The sequence below is a fragment of the Hyperolius riggenbachi genome, chromosome 1 (genome assembly GCF_040937935.1).
Source record: "Hyperolius riggenbachi isolate aHypRig1 chromosome 1, aHypRig1.pri, whole genome shotgun sequence".
Classification (NCBI taxonomy): Eukaryota; Metazoa; Chordata; class Amphibia; order Anura; family Hyperoliidae; genus Hyperolius; species Hyperolius riggenbachi.
In genome coordinates, this window is record NC_090646.1 from 285,790,726 (window position 1) to 285,814,951 (window position 24,226).

General features: G+C 40.7%; 1 protein-coding gene across 5 annotated transcripts in view; it reads left to right on the forward strand.

The window, feature by feature from the left end:
* The window catches only part of CSGALNACT1 (chondroitin sulfate N-acetylgalactosaminyltransferase 1), a 685,316-nt gene extending 664,284 nt beyond the window's left edge, over positions 1 to 21,032 (forward strand). For all 5 annotated transcript variants that reach the window (XM_068233667.1, XM_068233668.1, XM_068233670.1 and 2 more), the window contains 2 exons: positions 15,310 to 15,391; positions 19,465 to 21,032. In XM_068233667.1, coding sequence (XP_068089768.1) covers positions 15,310 to 15,391; positions 19,465 to 19,754 — 372 coding nt within the window. In that variant the 3' untranslated portion in view covers positions 19,755 to 21,032. The remainder of the gene's footprint in view (positions 1 to 15,309; positions 15,392 to 19,464) is intronic.
* Positions 21,033 to 24,226: the final 3,194 nt, after the last annotated feature.

The following is a 24,226-nucleotide window of genomic DNA, read 5'->3' on the forward strand; positions in this document are numbered from 1 at the left end:
GAAGGTTGCGTTGCAAGCACAGAGCAGCACTAAAGACAATTTTCTTAAAAGCGTGGACGCCAGTGAAGCTAAAAAAAAATGGCGCCATGGCTAAGCATTTTCCCAGAACGTCAGATCAGCCTGCTTCTCACTGAAGAGTTTGCAAAAGGTTTCAGTTTGCCTGTTTTTGAAGGTAAGGGTTGCATTACAGTACCAAATTTAAAATCAGTTGACTCGTTTCCTCAAGTGGCATTTAGCAAAATTGCAAAAGAAGTCCAGGCGGGCCGGTTTGACAGTCCACCTTTTGCTGATCTAAGGATCTCACATTTGGGAGTTGTTCCAAAAAGGCAGTAGGGGAATACAGATTGATACACCACCTGCCTTTTCCCCAAAAAAATTCGTTAAACGATAGCATTGATAAATCTTTGGTATCGGTTTCCTATTTAACATTTGACAGAACATTAGAGGTTATGAGAAAATTTGGTTGTAATGCACTTCTTGCTAAAGCGAACATCCAGTTGGCATTCCGCCTATTGCCTATCTTCCCAGATGCTTTTAATTAATTGGGTTTTATATTTGATAAGCAGTTTTTCTTTGACAAGTGTCTTCCCATGGGATGTTCATTGTCCTGTTATTATTTTGAGTCTTTTGCTAAATTCCTAGAATGGGTAGTGAGTCAAAAAATATGGCATGGCGCGCTGGTTCACTACCTATACGACTTTTTGTTTATTGGTCCGGGTGAATCCCAGATATGCCGGGCACTCTTTCAAGTTTTCTGTGGTACTATGTCTGATTTTCGTGTTCCTTTAGCTAAGGATAAATCAGTGTCTTCCTGCACATCTTTGGAATTTTTAGGCATAACAACTGACACGGTAAATATTGAATTTAGACTTCCTAAGGAGAAGATTACTCTGTTAAAGTCTCTGATTAATGGTATGTTGGTAAGGAGAAGATGTACAGTGAAGGAGATACAGTTGCTTCTTGGGCATCTGGCCTTCGCCTCTCGGGTTATGCCCATGGGAAGGGTATTCTCGAGGAGGTTAGCTGCAACCATAGCTGCTATGCGGTCCCCAAAGTTGCATGTGCTTTGGACAGGGAAGTGAAAGAGGATTTGCTAGTGTGGCATAGCTTTCTTTTGAATTACAATGGAAGATCAATTTGGCAGAGTGAATTTGTCTTGGATACCAATATGGAATTCTTTTCAGATGCCGCTGGATCGGTGGGTTATGGTGTTTTTTGGCAAGGAAGTTGGTCAGCCAAGAGGTGGCCCCTGTACTGGGTCTCCGGAGGTGTGACAAAGAATATCCTACTGTTGGAATTATTTCCTGTGGTCGTTGCTTCTATCTGGGGGAAAATAAGCGAATCTTGCTTCAGACGGACAACAGAGGTGTGATGTTCGCTATCAATTGCTTGTCGACAAACTCCAGTATGGTTGTAAAATTACTTTGTCATTTAAATTTGCTTTGTTTGAAATTCAATGTGTGGTTAAAAGCTAAGTACTTACCTGGAAAAAGTAATGTAATTGCAGACTCATTGGCCTCAATTTACTAAGCTTTATCGAACACTTTATCGAACGTTCGATAATTTACCTCATGAGTAAAATCTAATTTTGAATTCACTAAGGTGTTATATATTTATCAAATGTTTTATCGTGTCGAGCTTGATTCAAAGATCAGTCGCGCCAAGGACTTGGCATGACTATAGGAATTCTTGGGCAGCCTGGTGCCGGTTTGCAGAGGAGTATGCTTTATCTCCTTTGGCAGACTCTAATGAACTGTTTATTGCATTTACGTGTAATATGATTCAACAGGGTCAGTCGTTGGCTAGTGTAATGAAGATAATTTTTTAGGTGGCTAGCGCAGGCTCCTGCACGTAATGCTTACCCTCTGGTGAAACAACTGATAAAAGGTTTAGCTAAGGGTTTTGGTCGTGCGGATGATAGACGGCCAATATCTTTTGGCATTCCGCAGAGTTTGATGAAGGTTTTGGAGGTGGTCTGCTCGAATGGTTATGAGTGTTTGTTATTCAGGAAGGCTTTCTTTGGGGCACTTAGAATTTCAGAGTTGGTAGCTAGTAGTACCAACCTCTGCCCAGCTTGAGGGTAGGGATGTTCAATTAATAGAGGGTAAATTGGCGTTATTTGTCCAACGTTCAAAAAGGGATCAGGAAGGAAAAGGTACGTGGCTGTTTATCGCCTCCTTGGACAGCATGGGATGCTGCCCGGTACGGTTAGTCAGTGAGTTCATGGTCATTAGACCTCAGGCTCGTTCCTTTCTGGTACATAAAGATGGAACATCTTTGTCAGCCTATCAGTTTTGGGCTGTTTTCCGCAGGTGCCTGGTCCATCTGGGATTGAATGAGATGAAGTTCTCCTCGCATTCATTTAGGATAGGGGCAGCAACTGAGGCAGCTCGGCTCGGTCTTCCGGATGAGATTGTCCAGCGCATTGGGCGTTGGAAATCGGTAAGGTTCCGGTTTTACGTCAGGCCTCACTTATACATTCATTAATTTGTTTTACAGGTAAAAATATTATATGGATTGTCGGCCACTCGTTTGTGTACTGGGCGCAGAAGGCGGCTAAGAATCGTCCGTACTCAGAGAACTTGTGGTTGGACAAGGATGAAGCCCAAATTTTTTGGTTGGGTACTCGTGGTCTTGGTTAGGAGGGTCTTAGTTCCGCTATTTACAATAAGTTACACTTTTGGCTGGTTTCCCGGACCTTCTCTTAATTCACCTGGGCGGTAATGATATAGCAAAGCATAATACTCTGGAATTATTACACAGGATGAAGTCTGATATGAAGGATCTAGCTGGTAAATTACCTCACACAAGAGTGTTGTTCTCTGAGATAATACCAAGACTTAGATGGGTAGATCTTGAATGTATGCACAAGATAAGGAAGAGGGTGAGTAGAGCGATGGAAAAATTTCTTCCACGGCTGGGTGGTTTTTCCATCCCACATGTCGAACTAGAAGGAATGGAACCTGGCCTGTTTAGAGGAGATAGAGTTCATTTGTCTAGTATAGGCTTGGATATATTCAATTCAACAAAAAAACTTATGCGCTTAGGATCAACAAAATTACATGCGTGGTTCGCGTTCCACTATTGCTGTGCAAACAATATCAGAAAAATGTTCAAAAAAGTCCGCGCTCAATTACAAGGATTAAAGAACAAAGAAAGTCTCACGTCCCTATTTGAGTCTTTGACAGACACTCCAAAGTAGGATCCGGACTAGACCATCCACTTCAATTCATATAACCCATGTAGTCACGTCACATGTAAAAAAACACAAATAGAAACACACATATAGTGCATCACTGATGGATTGATAAGATTCCAACACCTCTCCACAGTGTTTTGCCTCCACCTCACACTACACCATCCGTGCTGGGACACCCCCCACAGTGCCCGCACTCACCCGAATACCCTCCAAAATATCCGGAGGTTGGAATGACAGCTTATGGGGGTCAGATTCGTCAAAACACCGATCAATCCACTCCTGCTTCTCAGAGATCACTTAACTCTTCAGTAGCACTATGACTAAAAATATGCTGACATAGTGTAAAAACGTCAGGTTTTAATAAATAAAAATAGGAATATTGCACTCACAAGCGTTAGCTTTTGGACAAGCGTATCAGATACAACGATAGTCCCCGGGTGACTGTCCCATCTGCTGCCGTCTCAGAGGCTCGCCAAACGCTGTTCCGCTCACTTCCGTGTATCCTCAGTCTCTCCTCGCTGGTCGCGTGTGCCGTGGCTCCGGCTTATGAATATGGGTGGATACCAATTCGTCACTTGGCTGGTTAGCCAACGTTTGGTTCAATGATCTACTGAGCTATCCTTTGGTTGTGTTTCAAATAAAGAAGAAATTATAATGAGCATTTGTTAATTTAAAACCCCAATAAAATTGGCCGTGGCCTTGATCCATTAAATTTGTCTGTCTGTTTTGTTTATTAACTAAGGGGTGATGGGGGAATGCATTTCCAGGGGCCCATAGCAGCCACTTGAACTGCTGTGCTGTTGATGTGCCACAGTGGTAATGCTGGTTGTCTTTATAGTCATTTGATTTATGGATACATATTTCCTGCACATTAAATTTGCATGTTCTAGCTGACAATCCAAGCGAGTTGCAAAAATGTTTTAATATGCATGCTAGTATCCTCCTTTAATTGTGATTACTTAGTTCCCAGAGCAGCTGTTTAATATCTCAGCTCATTTCTTTGTGTTTGAAAATGAAATGGACTGTTTAAAAAGAGATTTCTTTATGTACTTCATGAAATGAGCAATTATGTTGTTAATTTTACAGCCAGGTTACACAAAACATCTAAAGCTAATGGATAAAATGAAAAGGTTTGCATGAAGGTTTTTTGTTGTTTTTAATTGTCGTTTTTCACAAGCTATAATGTTTTTTATTTAGTTCTAACAACACTCACAGGAAAACATTTTCATTGTTTTCATGCGGAAAGAAGCAGGCATTATTTGTGTTTATTGAAAGGATTAGTGTACTTCTATATAAATTGGATCAATCCCAAGCCACTTCATGATTAATAAAGCTATTAGAATGCATTGCTAATTTTGAGCCCCTGATGATATTCTGATAGCCATTTGGCTGCCTATTGTTTACATATGTTTTCATTTGCCTGCAGTATACACTGTGCTCAAGGGACTGCAATCCATTGCGCTGACTGCTTCCTTTCTTCCCAACCTTGCTTACTGCAAACCACCCACTGCTGAAGTACATTATTGATCAGGTGGCAATCTACAGCACCCTAAAAACATTGTTTAAAAGATTGTTAGTCCACTTAAAACAAACTTTTCTCCTTTAGCATGAGCCTTAACTGATGACAGTTTAGCAAACTGTGTTGGCCATGTACTGATCTGCTCTGCATAACCTATCTTAAAAAAAAAATGAATAGTGGTAGTACTGTACTAGTTTGAGTTGTCTTCCTATATAAAATGACAATCTTCAGGGTACAGGAGTAGTTGTTGGATGTATATATATATATATATATATATATATATATATATATACACACACACATACATACATACATCAGTCCTTATCATCTATGTAGGGGTAGAAGGCCCTGGAAAAGGCTTCTAAAATAAAAATAAAAGGCTTTACTATGGCATAAAGAGGGAAGGTGCAGAACAGTGGTATAGTAGTGGTTAGCGCACTCTCGCCTTGCAATGCTGGGCCCTGGTTTAAATCCAAGCCAGCGCCAGTGAATATACTTTGTACAGCGCTGCGGAAGATGTCAGTGATATATAAATACTTAATAATATAGTAGCAAGAGTGGAACTTACATTTAGCTGTGTGGTATACCGTTTTATTGTTGATCATGCACATATTACCCATGTGTTTTACAACTTTGATCTACTTCAACTGCTCACAGTTGATGCAGATGACCATAGTTTGATCAGAAATTGAGGCTTCAGAGACAACTGGCATTGTTAAAAATTAAATATACAGTATGTTCAGCCTCCATATACCTCTCACTACCTGGTCACTTTAAGGCATAGTTTGCTTTCTCCCAATTTATATTTTGGAACAGTGATGATATTTAAGTTTTGTATTAAAGGGGGCAATGAGAGATCATAATATGTAATGTTGAGAACCTGAATTAATTAAACAAAAACTTCTCTTAGTAGGTGACTAAATATACAGATGAATACTTTGAGAAGTTCTGAGATTCTTAATACAGCCTGCTCTACATATATTCATTGAGACCTGCTGTAAATATGTACTGTGTCATACCTAACTTCCTCTGCAGTATATTTATCTTCAAAGGATATTTCAGCGAGTAGGCTGGAAATATAAAACACATGAAAGCACACAGTTGCAGAATACTATTAGCAGACTGTTTGCTGTTTATGTTTGGATTTTGTTGCATGACATCCTGAACTAATTGCCCCATTTCTTGTGTTGTTAATGGCACATGACATTGCACAGACAAAACAGAACGTATAGTGAACAATGATTCTTTCATAAAGTCTGGAGCAGTAGCTTATGACTGTTTTCATGTCAATAGCTGCTTTGAACTGTCCTTGATGTGTGGAATGAGGATTTTTAAAGCTGTAAATGCATTCAAATAGCCATAGTTATGTCAGGATCTTCTGAGCTTTGTAAACGCCTGCCACAATCAGTACTGTGCCTATGGTGAATCTTTAGCTGAATTCAGGCCCGTATTTACGTCACAAGAGACTATAGGCACAGATGTTCTGGCACCCTAGTCTTCGTACTCCATGAGCCTACAAACCCCCGACGAACCACACTGCAAGTGTGCTGGCAGGCCCAACTGTCTTTTTTCCCTTACTTCCCTTGCCCGTTATAGGTAGCTACAGGTGTCCCTTAGTAAAAGGTAGCCAGAAATACCCTCAATATTAATTAGCTAGAGGTGCCCCCAAGAATTAGGTAGCCAGAGGTACCCTCCGTGTTAAGTTGCCCCTGACTGAAGGGAGATCTTATTAGTGGAATGCCAAGAGCAGGGTGATTAGCCTCTCATTTACGCTCTCATCAGGACTCTGCATAGGGATGGAGGGAGAGAGGCACTCAGGGAAGAGAGTGAGCCGCCTTTCCATCATTAGTCGCCTGTAGGCACGTGCCTACAGTGCCTTATGGTAAATCTGGCCCTGGCTGAATTCTAAACAGATCATAGACATTAAAAGGTGGCTGTAGACACTTAAAAATATATACTGTAGATGGGTCTATGAATTCTCTGAATCTTTAGGAGATCCGGGATTGGAAGATTCAAATTCTACCCCTCCATTTCCAAATTTCAAATTTAAATGAGCATAGTTGTATTGGCACCCTTTTCGGCTGGTTTAAAAGATATGATGTGTGGGGGGTGGTATTCCGCCTCCTACATTCCACATAGCGTGAGGTTCTCCATCAAGTCCACCTTGGGCGAAGCGGTGGAGCACGCGTAATCCGCACGTAGTGACACGTCCACTTACCACTCACTGATGTCAGAATGGTGGGTGGGCGATTTTTCGGAACATACACAGCCTCCTCCAACCAGAAACTGACATGATATCCCATCAGAGTTGCCTATGCACACATCAATTTTCCCAATCGATTTCCTGCAGATTTGATCACTTTGATCTAATCGAATGGGAATTGATTCCTTTAAATATTGGATTCGATTGATATTTGGTTAGTATCCGACCGTACAGGATGCAAAATGTAGATCAAATGAGGGCGGCGCAGGAGCGGCAGACAATTGATGGGCTATATTGTTGCGTCGAATTGAACAGTTTGATCGATTTTCAATACTTCCTGCTGAAATCGATGTGCTGTATATGACAGGGATCAATTCCTTCTGAATCGATAGCCTTTCTGAATTGATCGTTTTGCAACATTGGGTGGAAATCTATAAGTGTATGGCCAGCTTTACATGCAGACATTCACTGACATGGTAAAGTAATATAATTTAGCCTACTGAAATTGATTGACAGCTAATGGAAATGACAAGGTCAGTTTGTTTCCCATTCTGGGTCAGAGGAAGCTTGTTTGTAAATTAGGTGGCCATGATAAAGTCTGCTTGAGAGCAATTTTGTCCTCTCAGCCCACCATGTGTGAAACAGTAAAAGGTAACCGCATTTTTTGTGGGGTCTAGAATAAGAGATAACCTAGAGAAACCAGGGCATGTTGATGATTGTTGTTGATTGCATGATGATTATTTCGGTCTGTAAAAAATGCTGGGAATTTAAAAACAAAATACAAGTCAAACATTTTGGTTTAGAGAGAATGGGGAGAAGGTTATGGCCTCTGTCAGGTTTCCTGTTCTGTTTGTTACTGGAGCAGGAAGTGACAAAAATGGCAAATTTTATGTCAAGCATTTACATTGACTACTTACTTTACGTACGTTTTTGCTTGTTGTATTCTGAAAAGGTACGGCGCATTAAATGCTAGAAAAAGCCAGAATTATTCTGGGCCATTACCTCTTAAATCTCTTACTGATCCATTCATCATAAAGTCCATCTGAACTGAAACATATGTAGTATGTGAGAAGTGGGTTTATGTAATCTTTCTTCTGCCATACATTATGCATTTTGCTGCAGGCTTTTAATGGTTTTACATTGACCGCAGAGATTCATGACCAAATAGTATAATTACTGAAGTCAATTACAGTAATTCACAGTACTCTAATACATCCATTCTCCTGTTACACAAACAAAATTAAGTAGATGAATGAAGCATACTGATCACTCAATTGTTTTGCTAGTGTGAAATGCCACCTAATTCGGCTTCTTATAAATACCACTTTGAAATCATAATAAACTTCCTATCGTTCTATTGTCAGCTAACATTAATAGCCAGGCCTGCTTAATAGTGGCCAGATGGCAGCACTAAACTCACTCAGTAGTTCATTGACTGTGAAAGCTATTAAGCTGCAAGTTCATTGCCTTATGGGACTATATATCCAAGATGACTTCCTACAGTATGTGACTGTTTTAGTATTATTTGGAACATTAAACAATTCTGTCTTACGGAACATATGTCCACAAATATTAGAAGTAATGTTTGGATTATTTATTGTATGTAATAGTATTAAATAACTCACTTCAAAGAACCTGTGCATTGCAATCTTTGCAATCAGTGAGACATTTTTTAATTATTTGGACAAGGCAGGGTCACAAGCGGTGATTTTGTTATGATGGCTGTGATAACCTCATTTAAACAAGAAACTCCATAAAGGCAGGAAGATGCACTGCATTATTCTGCTTGGTGGTAAAGTATGCTGCTTGGTGGTAAAGTATTCGGCCCCCTTGAAGTTTTCCACATTTTGTCATATTACTGCCACAAACATGAATCAATTTTATTGGAATTCCACATGAAAGACCAATACAAAGTGGTGTACACATGATAAGTAGAACGAAAATCATACATGATTCCAAACATTTAAAAAAATAACTGCAAAGTGGGGTGGGCGTAATTATTCAGCCCCCTGAGTCAATACTTTGTAGAACCACCTTTTGCTGCAATTACAGATGCCAGTCTTTTAGGGTATGTCTCTACCAGCTTTGCACATCTAGAGACTGAAATCCTTGCCCATTCTTCTTTGCAAAACTGCTCCAGCTCAGTCAGATTAGATGGACAGCGTTTGTGAACAGCAGTTTTCAGATCTTGCCACAGATTCTCGATTGGATTTAGATCTGGACTTTGACTGGGCCATTCTAACACATGGATATGTTTTGTTTGAAACCATTCCATTGTTGCCCTGGCTTTATGTTTAGGGTCATTGTCCTGCTGGAAGGTGAACCTCCGCCCCAGTCTCAAGTCTTTTGCAGACTCCAGGAGGTTTTCTTCTAATATTGCCCTGTATTTGGCTCCATCCATCTTCCCATCAACTCTGACCAGCTTCCCTGTCCCTGCTGAAGAGATGCACCCCCCTAGCATGATGCTGCCACCACCATATTTGACAGTGGGGATGGTGTGTTCAGAGTGATGTGCAGTGTTAGTTTTCCGCCACATATAGCATTTTGCATTTTAGCCAAAAAGTTCCATTTTGGTCTCATCTGACCAGAGCACCTTCTTCCACATGTTTGCTGTGTCCTCCACATGGCTTGTGGCAAACTGCAAACGGGACTTCTTATGCTTTTCTGTTAACAATGGCTTTCTTCTTGCCAATCTTCCATAAAGGCCAACTTTGTGCAGTGCACGACTAACAGTTGTCCTATGGACATATTCCCCCACCTGAGCTGTATATCTCTGCAGCTCCTCCAGAGTCACCATGGGCCTCTTGACTACATTTCTGATCAGCTCTCTCCTTGTTCGGCCTGTGAGTTTAGGTGGACGGCCTTGTCTTGGTAGGTTTACAGTTGTGCCATACTCCTTCCATTTCTGAATGATCGCTTGAACAGTGCTCTACGGGATGTTCAAGGCTTTGGAAATATTTTTGTATCCTAAGCCTGATTTAAATTTCTCAATAACTTTATCCCTGACCTGTCTGGTGTGTTCTTTGGACTTCATGGTGTTGTTGCTTCATATGTTCTTTTAGACAACCTCTGAGGCCGTCACAGAGCAGCTGTATTTGTACTGACATTAGATTACACACAGGTGCACTCTATTTAGTCATTAGCACTCATCAGGCAATGTCTATGGGAAACTGACTACACTCAGACCAAAGGGGGCTGAATAATTATGCACACCCCACATTGCAGTTATTTTTATTTTAAAAAATGTTTGGAATCCTGTATGATTTTCGTTCCACTTCTCAAATGTACACCACTTTGTATTGGTCTTTCACGTGGAATTCCAATAAAATTGATTCCTGTTTGTGGCAGTAATATGACAAAATGTGGAAAACTTCAAGGGGGCTGAATACTTTTGCAGACCACTGTATGTGTGTGTATATATATATATATATATATATATATATATATATATATATATATATATATATATATATATATATATATATATATATATATATATATATATATATATATATACATATCCCCTAAGTATACCTTATGTAAAGGGACACTACAGTCAGTTTGATATTGATTTCTATACTAGAAGCTAGTAGAGGTGCTTCGTATACCTACAGTATAAACAGCATTTTTCGTGTAAAATTGATTTTTAAATATGGATTTCCTCCTAGCTTTTGAACTTTTTGTTTATGTGCAAATCCTCTACTTCCTGTTATATTGCCCCACAGTACTATACCACACAGGAGGGCAAAAGCTAGGGGAAAAAATATACTAAATCTGGTGTGTCCATTACATGCCAATTGGTGTCCCCCATGTGTCCTCCTGTGTCCCCATGTGCCCTCTTCTGTCCTCAGTATTTCCCTTTTCTGTGCTCAGTGTGTCCCCTTCTGTCCCCCTTCAGCCCCAGCTTTTGTCCCCAGTGTGTCAGCTCTGTCCTGAGTGTGTACGCTCTGTCCCCAGTGTGTGTCTGCTGTGTCCCCACTCTGTCCCCAGTGTTGTGCCCATTCCCCCTGTGTGATCCGCTCCCTCCCCTGTGTCTCAGTTTTCCCGTTTATTAGTAGAAAATGTATTGGCATATCTTACCTAATCCATGGCACCACATCACAGACCTCTTCACTTCCACGTGGCTCCCTCTAGTGACCGCTTCTGTTGATGACAATCAGCAAAAGCCGTTACGGGGGAAGCTGATCAACATGTACCAGTGAATCAAACAGCAGAGACTAGGCTTGATTAGCTCAATTTCAATTTAAAGTTTAAGTCATTTTTAACTCAAAGAAATTCAGAAATGAAGCTTGCCTCTACACTGGTCAAAATGACGTTTATCTTGCCAATTTGATGTCCATGCAGATATTTTGCCAAGAAAATAGGTATTGGTTGCTGTTATCAGGTGGTCAGATATACTACAGCTTAGCTTTTCTGGCCTAGTACAGGAGTACTGACTTCCCTATGGCTTCATGCTTCCAAACAGTTAACATACTGGGACAGACATAATTTCTTCTAACGCAAACCATTTTCAATGTGATAAGAATCCATATGAGAAAATTGCACAGAAAAAGCAATTAACCAGAACACACACTTCCATCACCCCTCCAACTGCGAGCTGCCTTTGTTTTTAAGGGGTGACTTAGCTTTTGATGGATGTATAACTTCTATTATTGTTCTCTGGCTCCTCCATTAGCTTTCGATCACAGCACTAATAACAATTACAATTGCACTGTAAATCCTTTCAACAAATTTACTTCCACTGATTCTGATAAATGTAGCTATTATAAGCAAAATACAGAGGTTTGGGCAAGAGTTAAAACCATCACATGAACTCAGGAAAAGAACTGCAGGACCTCTGCCAGTAGACTTACTACAATTCACTAGCTAAGAAAATATCCAGACTAACAAGTATTAGTGGTCATATATGATCTTGCAAAACTTGTTTGGATTGTTAAAGTAATTGGGCATCGCTAAAAAAAAATGAAGCAGATACTTACCTAAGGAGAAGGAAGGCTCTGGGTCCTATAGAGCCTTCCAACTCTCCAGGTGGACTTCGGAACTCTTTGGGAGCCGAGCCCTCCCGAAAACAGGCGGCACCATACTACGCATGTGGGAATGCGCGAGAGAGGGCGCTCGCGCGTGTGCAGTATGGAGTGGCCCGTCTTTGGGAGCACTCAGGCCTCCTTCGTGGCAGAGAGAGAGCAGTATTTGACCAAATTGGTTAAATACTGCTACCGGGGAGCCAGCGCTGGAATGGGGACCGAGAGCGGAGCGGGAAGGCTCTATAGGACCCAGAGCCTCCCCTCTCCATAGGTAAGCATCTGCTTCAATTTTTTTTTACCAGTTACCAATTACTTTATCTGCAGCTATCAGTGGTATGGTCACCTGCAATGACATGCTAACTGATATTTCAGTAGTCCTTGCTAGTTACCAGTACCCAGAGGTTTGCACACCCCAATTAATCAGTTTGTTTTTCAGAATTTGCTCAGTTTTGGGTTTAGTTGGGCATTATCATTTTCAGTACAGTCTAGATTAAAAGTGCCCACACTTTTTCAGCTTGTGAGCTACTTTAAAAATTAGCAAATCAAAATGATCTACCTATGTACAATTTTTTTTTTAGCACAATTGTATATAGAGAATGGAAAATGTAATGTGGTCTGGATCTACCATGAAGACCTCTCCAATCTAGCCTTTTGAGTAGATTGCTATCTACTCAATGGGCACCCCTGGTCTAGATGAAGACAACAAATCTCAACACAACAAACTACAACTGTCAAGGAGGGTAGAATTTATTTACTTTTTACTAAGACTTCCATTTTTTTCTAGCTGTATATAAGTAGTAACTGCTAACAGAATTGCTTTAGTTGGTTATTCTGAAGCAATGATTAATTGCAAGCTTCCAGCATTATTGCCCTATAAACTGGTCTGGCCAGGATATCATTTGTATTTTCCCTGCAAGTAAAATAAGGTGTAGGTCAGAGAGCACCATTGTCCTCTTCAGATATTTTGTTACGGACTAAGAAAAGACAACTCGCTGTTCATATGGATTTCAACACACTTGATATCTCACCTTGCTTCTATCACTCTCCCATTTATATTAAGTCTTATACAACTTTCATAGTTATCACTTGAAAAAAGTCTGCTTTTAGGGCAGTACTAACCTTATCAGCATGATCTGAAATACGAGTCTCTAAGACCAGCTGTTGAGAATTTTTATTTCCCCAGCAATGTTCTGCAGTTTTGGGATTTGAAAACATTTTTTTTGAAGGCATGGCCAATGTATGCATTTGCTGAGAACTGGACTTTGGATAGGATGGCATACTGTGCAAAGCTGGCTCATGTTGTGATGTCAATGAAAACAATCTTGCCTGCAGTAGTGCAGGTAATGCACACCACTTGGAACCACCCCAAAATCATACCTGGCTTGGTTTCTTATTTAAATATAACATTGTTCTTACTCACAAGTTGAGATTGGCCTCTTGTGCTTTCGGGTTTTTTTTTTTGTGGATCGAGGGTTTTTTTTGGAGAGGAGGTGAAGGTGGGGTATCTCCTCTTCTCCTGAGCAGCACTCCCAAGTCAAGAACCATATGGGCTAAGTCTGTTTAGGAAACTGAGACCCACTTTTCTGGGGACAAAGGTTAAAAAAGGCTTGTGTGAGTGGAGGGAGGCACTATTTTATAAATATTAATAGATATTTCATAAAATATAATTGAAGTAAAAAACATGGGCATAGAACAGGAAAAGGTGATGCATTGTGCTGAAGAAAGTTTAACAAAAGTAAAAGAAATTGCCCATCAGTACACTTAAACACAGTGTCCTAATGCTCATGCCAAATACTTTCATGCACTAGGCTAATTGGTTGTTATCTAATTGCACATAATGTTACACTTCTAACTGAACCTTCTGTGTAAAGCAAAACTGGACTGAAAATAAATTGAGATTATTAATGGTAAGGGCGGTAGTAAAGAGGATAAAAAACTTTCCTAGAATCTTATTTTCAGTTTAAAGAGTTACATTTTAATTCAAAGGGTAGTCAGGAGCCATGTCAATGTGATGTAAAATCTGGTTCATTCAGTTCTAACAAATTAGAAGATTTACCTTTTGTAGTTTTAGCACTATCCTGCTATCAGTAAAGTTTAAGGGAAGGAACACACTAGGCAGAATCGCATGAGTTTTCCCCATAGCACATAGTGGAAAACGCATATGCGATTCTGCTTAGGGCTCTTTCACACTAGAGCTCATTTCCTGCATTTGGACGCAAAGTCTAAACTTTGCGTTAACCAGTCCATAGACTTTCATTTTACTTTTTTACACCCGATGCTGCGTTTCGGTACGTTGCGGTTCGTCACACCCGGGAGCTTGTAATCGTCGGGAGCCAGCGGTTTCCCGTCGGGTAAATTAATAGATACCGCCGCTGATTGCGTCACACCGCAACATCCCGACGCCACGCCACAGACTATTCAAAACCATGCAGGAGAACGGCACCTGCGCGCGTTGTTAGATGTGAAAGAGCCCTTCGTGTGTTTTTACCCTCAGACCGAGTCAAGTGTTTTGACTTCTCTTTACTTTTTAGGAGAGCTGCTTTGCTATCCACTGAAATTCAACTTCCTCGTTTGCATATATAAAGCACTGGTATTGTTAACCATTGCAATTGAAAAAAAAAAAAAAAACACGGAAAAGTTCTTTTTAGTACTGGTACCCATGTACCCATGTTTATTTCATCATGTTACCTTTACACTTTAAAATGCAATGTATGGTGATAAATGTACTCTTACAGGGTTTTTTTTTTCTCTTGTAATTAGATGAGGCATATTGTAATTGGTCATATATCAACTGCTGTGTATCAGTAGATAGACTGTCTTTTGGGAACAAAATAATACCAATACTTATGATGAAATGTAAGCCTGGCTATATAGAAGTTGAATTTAGTAGAGTGATTTACATCATCCAGGCTCAGAAAACATGATCCATATTATACCTTTCCTTTTAATTACATTTTCTGCCCTGACTTATGATTTCATGATTATTAGATTATACATCCTGCATAAGAATGCCGCTTTCCTTCTTGAGGCGGCTCGGCAGTAATTGGATTAGCAGCCAGTACCACCCTGTTGACATTGCCAGCAATTCCCAGGCGTGTCCTGGCAGGCTGCATTCAAGTACTGATAAATTTGCTGTCCTTAGTTTTTAACTATTTAGATGCCATCACCTCCGGCTGCTGTTTATTTGAAATCTCTGTTTAGTAAATCAAAATGTGGCAGGTTTAATATCCAATTAGTACAGGACCAATGTCAACTGATTAAATTGCAACCATTCCTCTATGGTGTACTTTCAGTATAATGTATGCAAGATTTTGTATTTCTATTTATATAAAACAAATTAATATAGTGCTTACATATCATTTAGGTTATGAAAAAAGATACTGGATTTTGGAGAGACTTCGGCTTCGGGATGACTTGTCAGTATCGTTCCGATTTCATTAACATTGGTAAGATGAATGCATTGCGTATATACTACAGATGTTCTTCATCTCTTACATGAGCAATGGAACCTGTCATACTTAGTGCATGCTGGGAGTTACAGCTACAGGTAAAGCATGCTTGGTATTTCAAAGGGAATTATCCCGAACTGGTATCCACGCATGAATAATTCACCATAATTACATGTGCACTGTATGGAAAGAAGAATAGGAACTACTGCTGGCTGAAATGACTTCATATTTAATTTAAAATTGTGTTCTTTCTCCATGCATAAAAAGGTCAATAATAATAAGTACTGCAGGAAACTGTGTTAAAAAATACATATTTTCAAATCATAATACACATTTACTTTCCATATACAGTTCAAAAAAAGGAACACAAATAAAATACCATAGTTATAGTTGCATGCCGAACCCTAGTCAGCATCTGGTCACATCTCTTTGACACAAATCACAGCTTGTGAATTCCGTTTATTTCTCCACTAAGGCTAAGTTCACAGTGTGGAGCAAAAAGGAAAGCTCACATCACAGGTTATGCGTGAATTAGGAAGCATACAGCGAAGCATTCAGTCACTGCCACTGGTTATGTGTACGTTATGCGGTAAGACACTGTAAACCCATTCTGTATGTTGTGCTGGACTGATCAGCCATTACTAAACATATTAAGTCGCAGTTATCGTTGCACAAGGGAGTCACGGCAAATGCTGAGTACATAATTCACTTACTTTTGCCTCACACAGTCATGTAATTTCATTTTTTCAACTAATACATGACCAAATATAATTATTGTATTTTCTTTTCTTTAACTAGGTTTTCTTCATCTACTTTTAGGACCTGTTTAAAAATCAGATCAGGTTTTAGGCCACGTTTGTATAAAACAAGTTAAAAAAAAGGTTAAATGGTTCACAAACTTTCAAGCACCACTGTGCACTTTAACATGGTGGTAATTCCAAAACCTTCTGCTTGCTTTTCTTCAAGTAGCTCATGGTGGGTTTTGAAGTAAATTTAGCTTCATTGTCTGTCTGAGCTTTCTTCTTTTCAACTTCATGTTTTTGCCGACTGTTTAACCTTGGCTTTGCTTCCATATTGAACCCATTAATCCCTCTATCCCTGACTGCCACACAACCTCAAATCACAATAGATTAATCACCATGTCTAACAATTGACAACGTTTTAGTTTTTTTTTTTTTTCCATCATAAAAAATCCTTGGGTGATTGCGGCCAAGTAGTTACTTTTTAACTCCATCACCCCAAGTACTGCATTACAAAAGACCTCTGGCTTGTCTAGATGCTGTTCTGCAAACCTCAGATCACAAGAATGTCTGTGAAAGTAAATGTTATAGGCATGCCAATAAGTTAGCATCATACAGTTGCTTCTAAGTTCACCCTGATTCATTTTTCGTTGTTGGTAAAGATGTACATGGAAGAGTGCCATTAACCAAAGGATTTTTCTAGTTGATACAGCTACAGTATACTAGAAAAGGTCTCTTTGGAGAAGTAATTCACAACCCATAGATTAGTGCACAGGTATAGAGCTGCCAGTGGAGTGGGAGTTTCTTCCTTTGCACAAAGCTGACCCTTCCTAGCTCCTCCCTCTGCTTGGTTCTGTGGAACGCAGGGAAGAGGTGGCCTGGGTGAGTTAGCTCTGTGTTTACAGATAATACCAGTACCAATAAAAAGTTAATTCAAGGGATAATAAACATCAGGCAGTCTGTAGTTCCGGACCGTGTTGGTAGAAATCTACGTCCTGCAGGTGGCTACGCAGCTCTGACAGGGCGTAGATTTCACCTTCCATGACACGTATTCCTGACAATACCGCCAGTCTCGCCGCTCTGCACCCACCGCAGTTCACTTGCCCTGAAATCTAAAAGATGGTAGAGCTCTGTGAGCAGGTCAGAAGCCGTTTTCATTGACTCCAGACTGTGTGATCACTGTGAGCCAATCACATTGTCTTACATTGATGGACAGTGTCAGGAGCCAATGAAAATGGCTCCTGACGTTCTCACGCAGCTCTGCTGTCAAAGCAATGGCAGAGAGAGGGGCCTGCGGCGATGGAAGAGCATAGTGACCAGTGAGAGCAGCGGATATGTGCGGTGATTTGTCATTAAGCTCCGTTTTCTGGTACCAGCAGTCTCTGGTCCTTAAGGGGCCAGAGACTGCTGGTACGTAAGGGGTTAAATGTCTTATTTGTTAAAAACATATTCAAATGATAAAATATGTATACACACACACCCTGCCTTGCAGTATAGTTAAAGGTGTATAACAATAAAAGTGCAGGAATGTTTTCACACTGGCATGATAGGGCTAACAAGTCAGTTCAGTGTTTAGGAGGACATCATATATGCATAATACTGTAGATGTAATAAACTGCTGCTGGCCTGTTATATGTGTAAATATATACTAGCAACAAGTGTACAACAGTGATATAAACTGCAACCTGTGTCAAAGAAAACATGTACTGTATTTTTTAAAACTTACTATACCAGGAGCACAGAAGGATACCAGGAAAAGAGGCCCAGGCAGTCCAGTGTTTTTTCCCCCCTTATGCCCCTTCTTAAAGGATGAACTTGCCTCTTTGATGAAGTAGTTCCTGTTTGAAGATGTGGTTCCGATTCCATATATTGTGACGTCAAAGGTCTAACTTGGATTGATTTTGTAATGCTGGGATCAGAACTATGTCACTTCTGGTCTGGTGTGATGTAACTCTCTGTCTCAAGGAGCCACAACAGGGCATTTTAGGGCATAAATACAGTCTTGTCCGTGAAAAGATGGGAAAGAAAGGCACTCAATACATTAGGTCTTTCTGTACTGCTGCTGTACTGTAGCATGCTGCATGTTTTCTTTGCTTTGGAACATAAAGGGTGCAATTAACATCACTGATGTACACCTGTTTCTAATACATATTCGGATGTATAAAACACCAGCAGCAATCTGTATATTACATTTACGGTATTTGTGCATTTGATGTTCCTATAGTCAGCATATACATTTCTTAGTCCTAACATGAGCATGCCCATGTGAATGTTATCTGCACTTTGTAAGTCGTAAACTTTTGAAGATCTAGTAAGACATGTATATGTACTTTTTATTTATCATTTTTCTGATAAATATAACCTTTGGATGCAAACCATATGACTTCCTTTGCCCCCATAAGAAACTGTATGATGCTGTATTGATTGGTGTGCCCACACCATTTTCATTTTCAATATATTTACCAGTTTATTTATCCTTATAAGATGGAGACATAGGTATTTGAGCACCAACCTGCATTTCTACATGATTACATTTATGAAATTTTTAGTGCAGACCAAAGCATTTTCTAGTTACAGGTAAAATCATCTTTGTGCAAGCAGAACTGCCCTGGGAAACTACACCAATACTCATGTGTCAGCCAGACTTTCCTAGAGGTTCTTTGCAGACATAGGCCTCAATTCACGGAGCATTATCAAACGTTTATCTAACACTTCATCAAACGTTTGATAATTTACCTCATGGGTAAAATCTTATTTTAAATTCATTAAGGTGTTATATATTTATTGAATGTTTTACCGATAAAACGTTCAACAAATATATAACACCTTAGTGAGATTTTACCCATGAGGTAAATTATCAAACGTTTGATAGTGTTTGATAAACGTTTGATAATGCTCCGTGAATTGAGGCCATATAAGAGTTTGCCTATCTGCCCATCAAATAAGCAGTTTTCTAAAATGTATTTTAGTTTTTCCAGATCTCACCTTGATTTCCACAGTTCCCCCTCGGTAATACCTCTTGATTACTGTATAAACTGTGGAAAATGCAAGCTGTAAACAATTTGTAATAATTTTATAGTCTTTGCTGTATTACTGGTTATATTTCATTTTAAGATGCTCACTTCATTGCACAGTAGACCCTATGTTTTCTTTATAGTACTTACTACACTTGAAACCAACTAGGAATGCTGAGCTTTCTTACAGAAATGCTTTGTCTGTTACAATGACACAAATATCTTTGTAATTGCATGAGATTGTAATGTGCTGCATCTTCACTTGTGTATACAATGATGTAATGTCTTTGTTTATGCATGTTTTTACTCTTTGCAGGTGGTTTTGATTTAGACATTAAGGGTTGGGGAGGTGAAGATGTTCATCTATACCGGAAATACCTTCATAGCAACCTTATTGTGATCAGGACACCTGTTCGGGGGCTTTTTCACCTCTGGCATGAGAAGCGCTGTGTGGATGAACTGACACCTGAGCAATACAAGATGTGTATGCAGTCAAAGGCCATGAATGAGGCTTCTCATGGGCAACTTGGAATGCTTGTCTTCAGACATGAGATTGAAGCACACCTGCGCAAACAGAAGCAAAAATCCAATATGAAGAAATCCTGAGGCTTCCGTGTTTACCACCTGTGCTATCCCGCATGTATATGTTCAAAGGGAATACATGAATCATCAGTAAGATGATCATAAAAGGATCTAGGCAGTAGACTTGCTGAAGGGTTTTTTTCACGAAGCTTCAGGAAGAAGTGGAAATTTTAACCTGGTAACCTGGTTTCTTGAAAAAACATTTTTATTACTCTAGTTATGGAACAAAATTGAGCAGTAATTATTTAATTCTAACACAGCCGTGACAAAGGGACACACAACAAGGATATGCAGTTTTGTTTTTTCATTGGTGTACATGTGCACTAAAGGCACTACAACTAATATGCCAGAAGTGGTGTATGAAGAGTAATATGAAATATGGAGCAATTATTTTGCTATTGTACAGGGACAATCAGATGATTCAAAGAAATATTTTTAATTTTTGGAATCAATGGCGCACCATTGACGAAATATGTTAATGTGCTCTGAATGTACAGAAATCTTCAGCGATGCACCTACTCTGATATATGATCAACCCCAACATTTGCTGCAACGTGTGATGCCAAATGTAAGCCATATCAATAGAATGTCTCTGGGTGAAGCAGACTAGAGCAGCATTTCCTCTGTGGCTGAGAGACAGCTGTGGCCAAGTGCGCAGTCATCAGCCTCCCATATTGTGTTATCCGCATTGTCTATGAATGGTGATAATGAAAGCACAAATAGCTCTATTTTTGTCTTTAATATTTTGCACATTTCAATGTGAGTTTATTTAAGACTAGCTTTACTGCAAACATACCAATAGTATTTTGTTTATGCTTTTTCCACTTCTTGTTAGACAAGCTGAGTCTTTCCAAAGCCGCTCTGTGGGCAGCTAAAAAGACAAGCAATGTGCTGTGACATTACATAGAATATGTCCTTTGTTCCCTGTCAGTGCTTCAACTCTGTGGAGAATCGTATCCTATAATTATAGAGCAATTATTACTTATCAACCACATCATAGGCACTTATTTCTCAATAGGCTTTTGTCTTTGGAACTGTGAAATCCCGACTGATGCTAATGGCAGATAGAATAGGATGAACCATAGAACTCTGGGAAGTGTACACCACATGTGCAGTTATTAATTTCACTTGGATTTAAAGGGAAGACATTGAAAGAAGGCTATGTGTTGTTGCAAGTTTTATGTCGAGTGGTGAAGATGGCATAAATTGTTAGCGAATCTCTTGCACAGCACGTCAGTGCATGCGGCTCTAGTATGGGCATAGTAATCAGCCAACAATTGATAACATCTCACTGAGAAGATGATGTATGTAATAATTTCATCTCTTTACATCCATTAAACTTAAATGTGCTTCATTCAAGCTAAAAGTTATTTTATTAGGAGTATCTATTGCAGGTCGGAATAACAATTAGCATTTTTGTGGGATCACACAGTCCGTTAATCATCAGATTCAGTGGAGCATCTTTATCAATGCCCATGTGTCCATTGCGGTAACGGAACACAAAGTCCTGACCTGCATGACTTTTCCAGACACTGGATGGAATATTTCTGGGTTTTTTTTGTACTACAGTGGATACAGAGCTGCCCAGCTTAAAGGGACGCTTAAGTCAAACAAAAAAAAATGAGTTTTACTCACCTGGGGCTTCCAATAGCCCCCTGCAGCTGTCCGGTACCCTCGCCGTCTCCCTCCGATCCTCCTGGCCCCGCCGGCAGCCACTTCCTGTTTTGGTGACAGGAGCTGACAGGCTGGGGACGCAAGTGATTATTCGCGTTCCTGGCCAAAATAGCGCCATCTATGCTGCTATAGCATATATCCTATACCATATAGCAGCTTAAAGGGTGTCTGGGAACGCGAAGAATCACTCGCGTCCCCAGCCTGTCAGCTCCTGTCACTTAAACAGGAAGTGGCTGCCGGCGGGGCCAGGAGGATCGGAGGGAGACCGCGAGGGTACTGGACAGCTGCAGGGGGCTATTGGAAGCCCTAGGTGAGTAAAACTCATTTTTTTTGTTTGACTTAAGTGTCCCTTTAACATCAAGCCTGATCGCTGCACCTAGGGAGACTACCCAACTCCTGCCATACACTGGAATATGGATATGTCAGATAGTGTACAGAACCTCTTTGGGTATCCACTATGTGGCTGCAGTACAATGTGAACCCAGCCTAAATGTCAGATTTCATCTTGCATGCACTGCACAAATGATGGTTAGATTATGTGTCTAATTCATACATAGAAGTATTTCCCACCTATTTGGAGTACAGTATTATTATTATTTTTTAAACGTGATCATCAACTTTTTTGTGCTTTACATAATTTAACAATTTAACAGAGATACACTTTCAACTATACAGGATCTTCTCAAAAAAATTGCATACTGTGATAAAGTTCATTATTTTCTGTAATGTACTGATAAACATTAGACTTTCATATATTTTAGATTCAAATACACACAACTGAAGTAGTTCAAGCCTTTTATTGTTTTAATATTGAGGATTTTGGCATACAGCTCATGAAAACCCAAATTTCCTATCTCAAAAAATAAGCATATTTCATCCGACCAATAAAAGAAAAGTGTTTTTAAAACAAAAAAAAGTCAACCTTCAAATAATTATGTTAAGTTAGGCTCTCAATACTTGGCCATGAATCCTTTTGCAGAAATGACTGCTTCAATGCGGCATGGCATGGAGGCAATCAGCCTGTGGCACTGCTCAGGTGTTATGGAGGCCCAGGATGCTTCGATAGCGGCCTTAAGCTCATCCAGAGTGTTGGGTCTTGTGTCTCTCAACTTTCTCTTCACAATATCCCACAGATTCTCTATGGGGTTCAGGTCAGGAGAGTTGGCAGGCCAATTGAGCACAGTAATACCATGGTCAGTAAACCATTTACCAGTGGTTTTGGCACTGTGAGCAGGTGCCAGGTCATGCTGAAAAAATGAAATCTTCATCTCCATAAAGCTTTTCAGCAGATGGAAGCATGAGTGGAGGCTGGGGCCACGTGGGTGAGCTGGGGAGGGAGAGTAGCAGCAGAGTGAGGCTGGGGCCATGTGGTTGAGATGCAGAAAGTAGCAGCACAGTGGAGGCTGGGGCCATGTGGGTGAGCTGGGGAGAGTAGCAGCAGAGAGAGGCTGGGGCTAAGTTGGTGAGCTGGGTAGAGTAGCAGCAGAGTGAGGCTGGGACCACGTGGGTGAGCTGGGGAGAGTAGCAGCAGAGTGAGGCTGAGGCCACGTGGGTGAGCTGGGGAGAGTAGCAGCAGAGTGAGGCTGGGGCCACGTGGGTGAGCTGCAGAAAGTAGCAGCACAGTGGAGGCTAGGGCCACGTGGGTGAGCAGGGGAGAGTAGCAGCAGAGTGAGGCTGAGGCCACGTGGGTGAGCTGGGGAGAGTAGCAGCAGAGTGAGGCTGGGGCCATGTGGTTGAGCTGCAGAAAGTAGCAGCACAGTGAAGGCTAGGGCCACGTCGGTGAGCTGGGGAGAGTAGCAGCAGAGTGAGGCTGGGGCCACATGAGTGAGCTTGGGAGAATAGCAGCACAGTGGAGGCTGAGGCCATGTGGGTAAGGTGTGGAGAGTAGCAGCAGAGTGAGACTGGGGCCACGTGAGTGAGCTGGGGAGAGTAGCAGCAGAGTGAGGCTGGGGCCACATGGGTAAGCTGGGGAGAGTAGAAGCAGAGTGAGGCTGGGGCCACATGGGTGAGCTGGGGAGAGTAGCAGCACAGTGGAGGCTGGGGCCACATGGGTAAGCTGGGGAGAGTAGAAGCAAAGTGAGGCTGGGGCCACATAGGTGAGCTGGGGAGAGTAGCAGCAGAGTGAGGCTGGGGCCACGTGGGTGAGCAGGGGAGAGTAGCAGCAGAGTGAGGCTGAGGCCATGTGGGTGAGCTGGGGAGAGTAGCAGCAGAGTGAGGCTGGGGCCACATGGGTGAGTTGGGGAGAGTGGCAGCAGCGTGAGGCTGAGGCCACACGGGTGAGCTGGGGAGAGTAGCAGCAGCAGAATGCAGCATTAGGAATCAGTGGTTCCTGGCTTAATTAATTGTTACATAACTTTTTATTTTAAAAATTCTGTGTGGAACGGTTTCTTGTATTTTAATAGTAATACACAAAAGGACCTTGGTACACAGGGCTTATTCATGATATTTGTGTGTTTTTTTATGGAATAAGCATACTTCTAAAGTAAATTGCACTTGTCCATTTGTTTCCTTGAATTTTCCAAAATAATTAATGGCACTTAAAATAATGGCACATTGAAAAAACAAGAGTACATCTATTTCCATTGATCGCACCTGTTATATAATTCATCAAAACATTTACACATTTGAAAAATCAAAACACCCTAATGCATAAGTTGTATGAAGGTAATTCTAACCTAACCACAATATTTGTTTCTGATGGAGAACTAAATGTTATGAAATACAGAGGTATGATAAATGATTAGACACACTAAATCAATGCTGGCTATGCCTTTTTTTCTGTTTTAGCAGAGAAATACTGCCATCTGCTGGGCTTTCTGCAT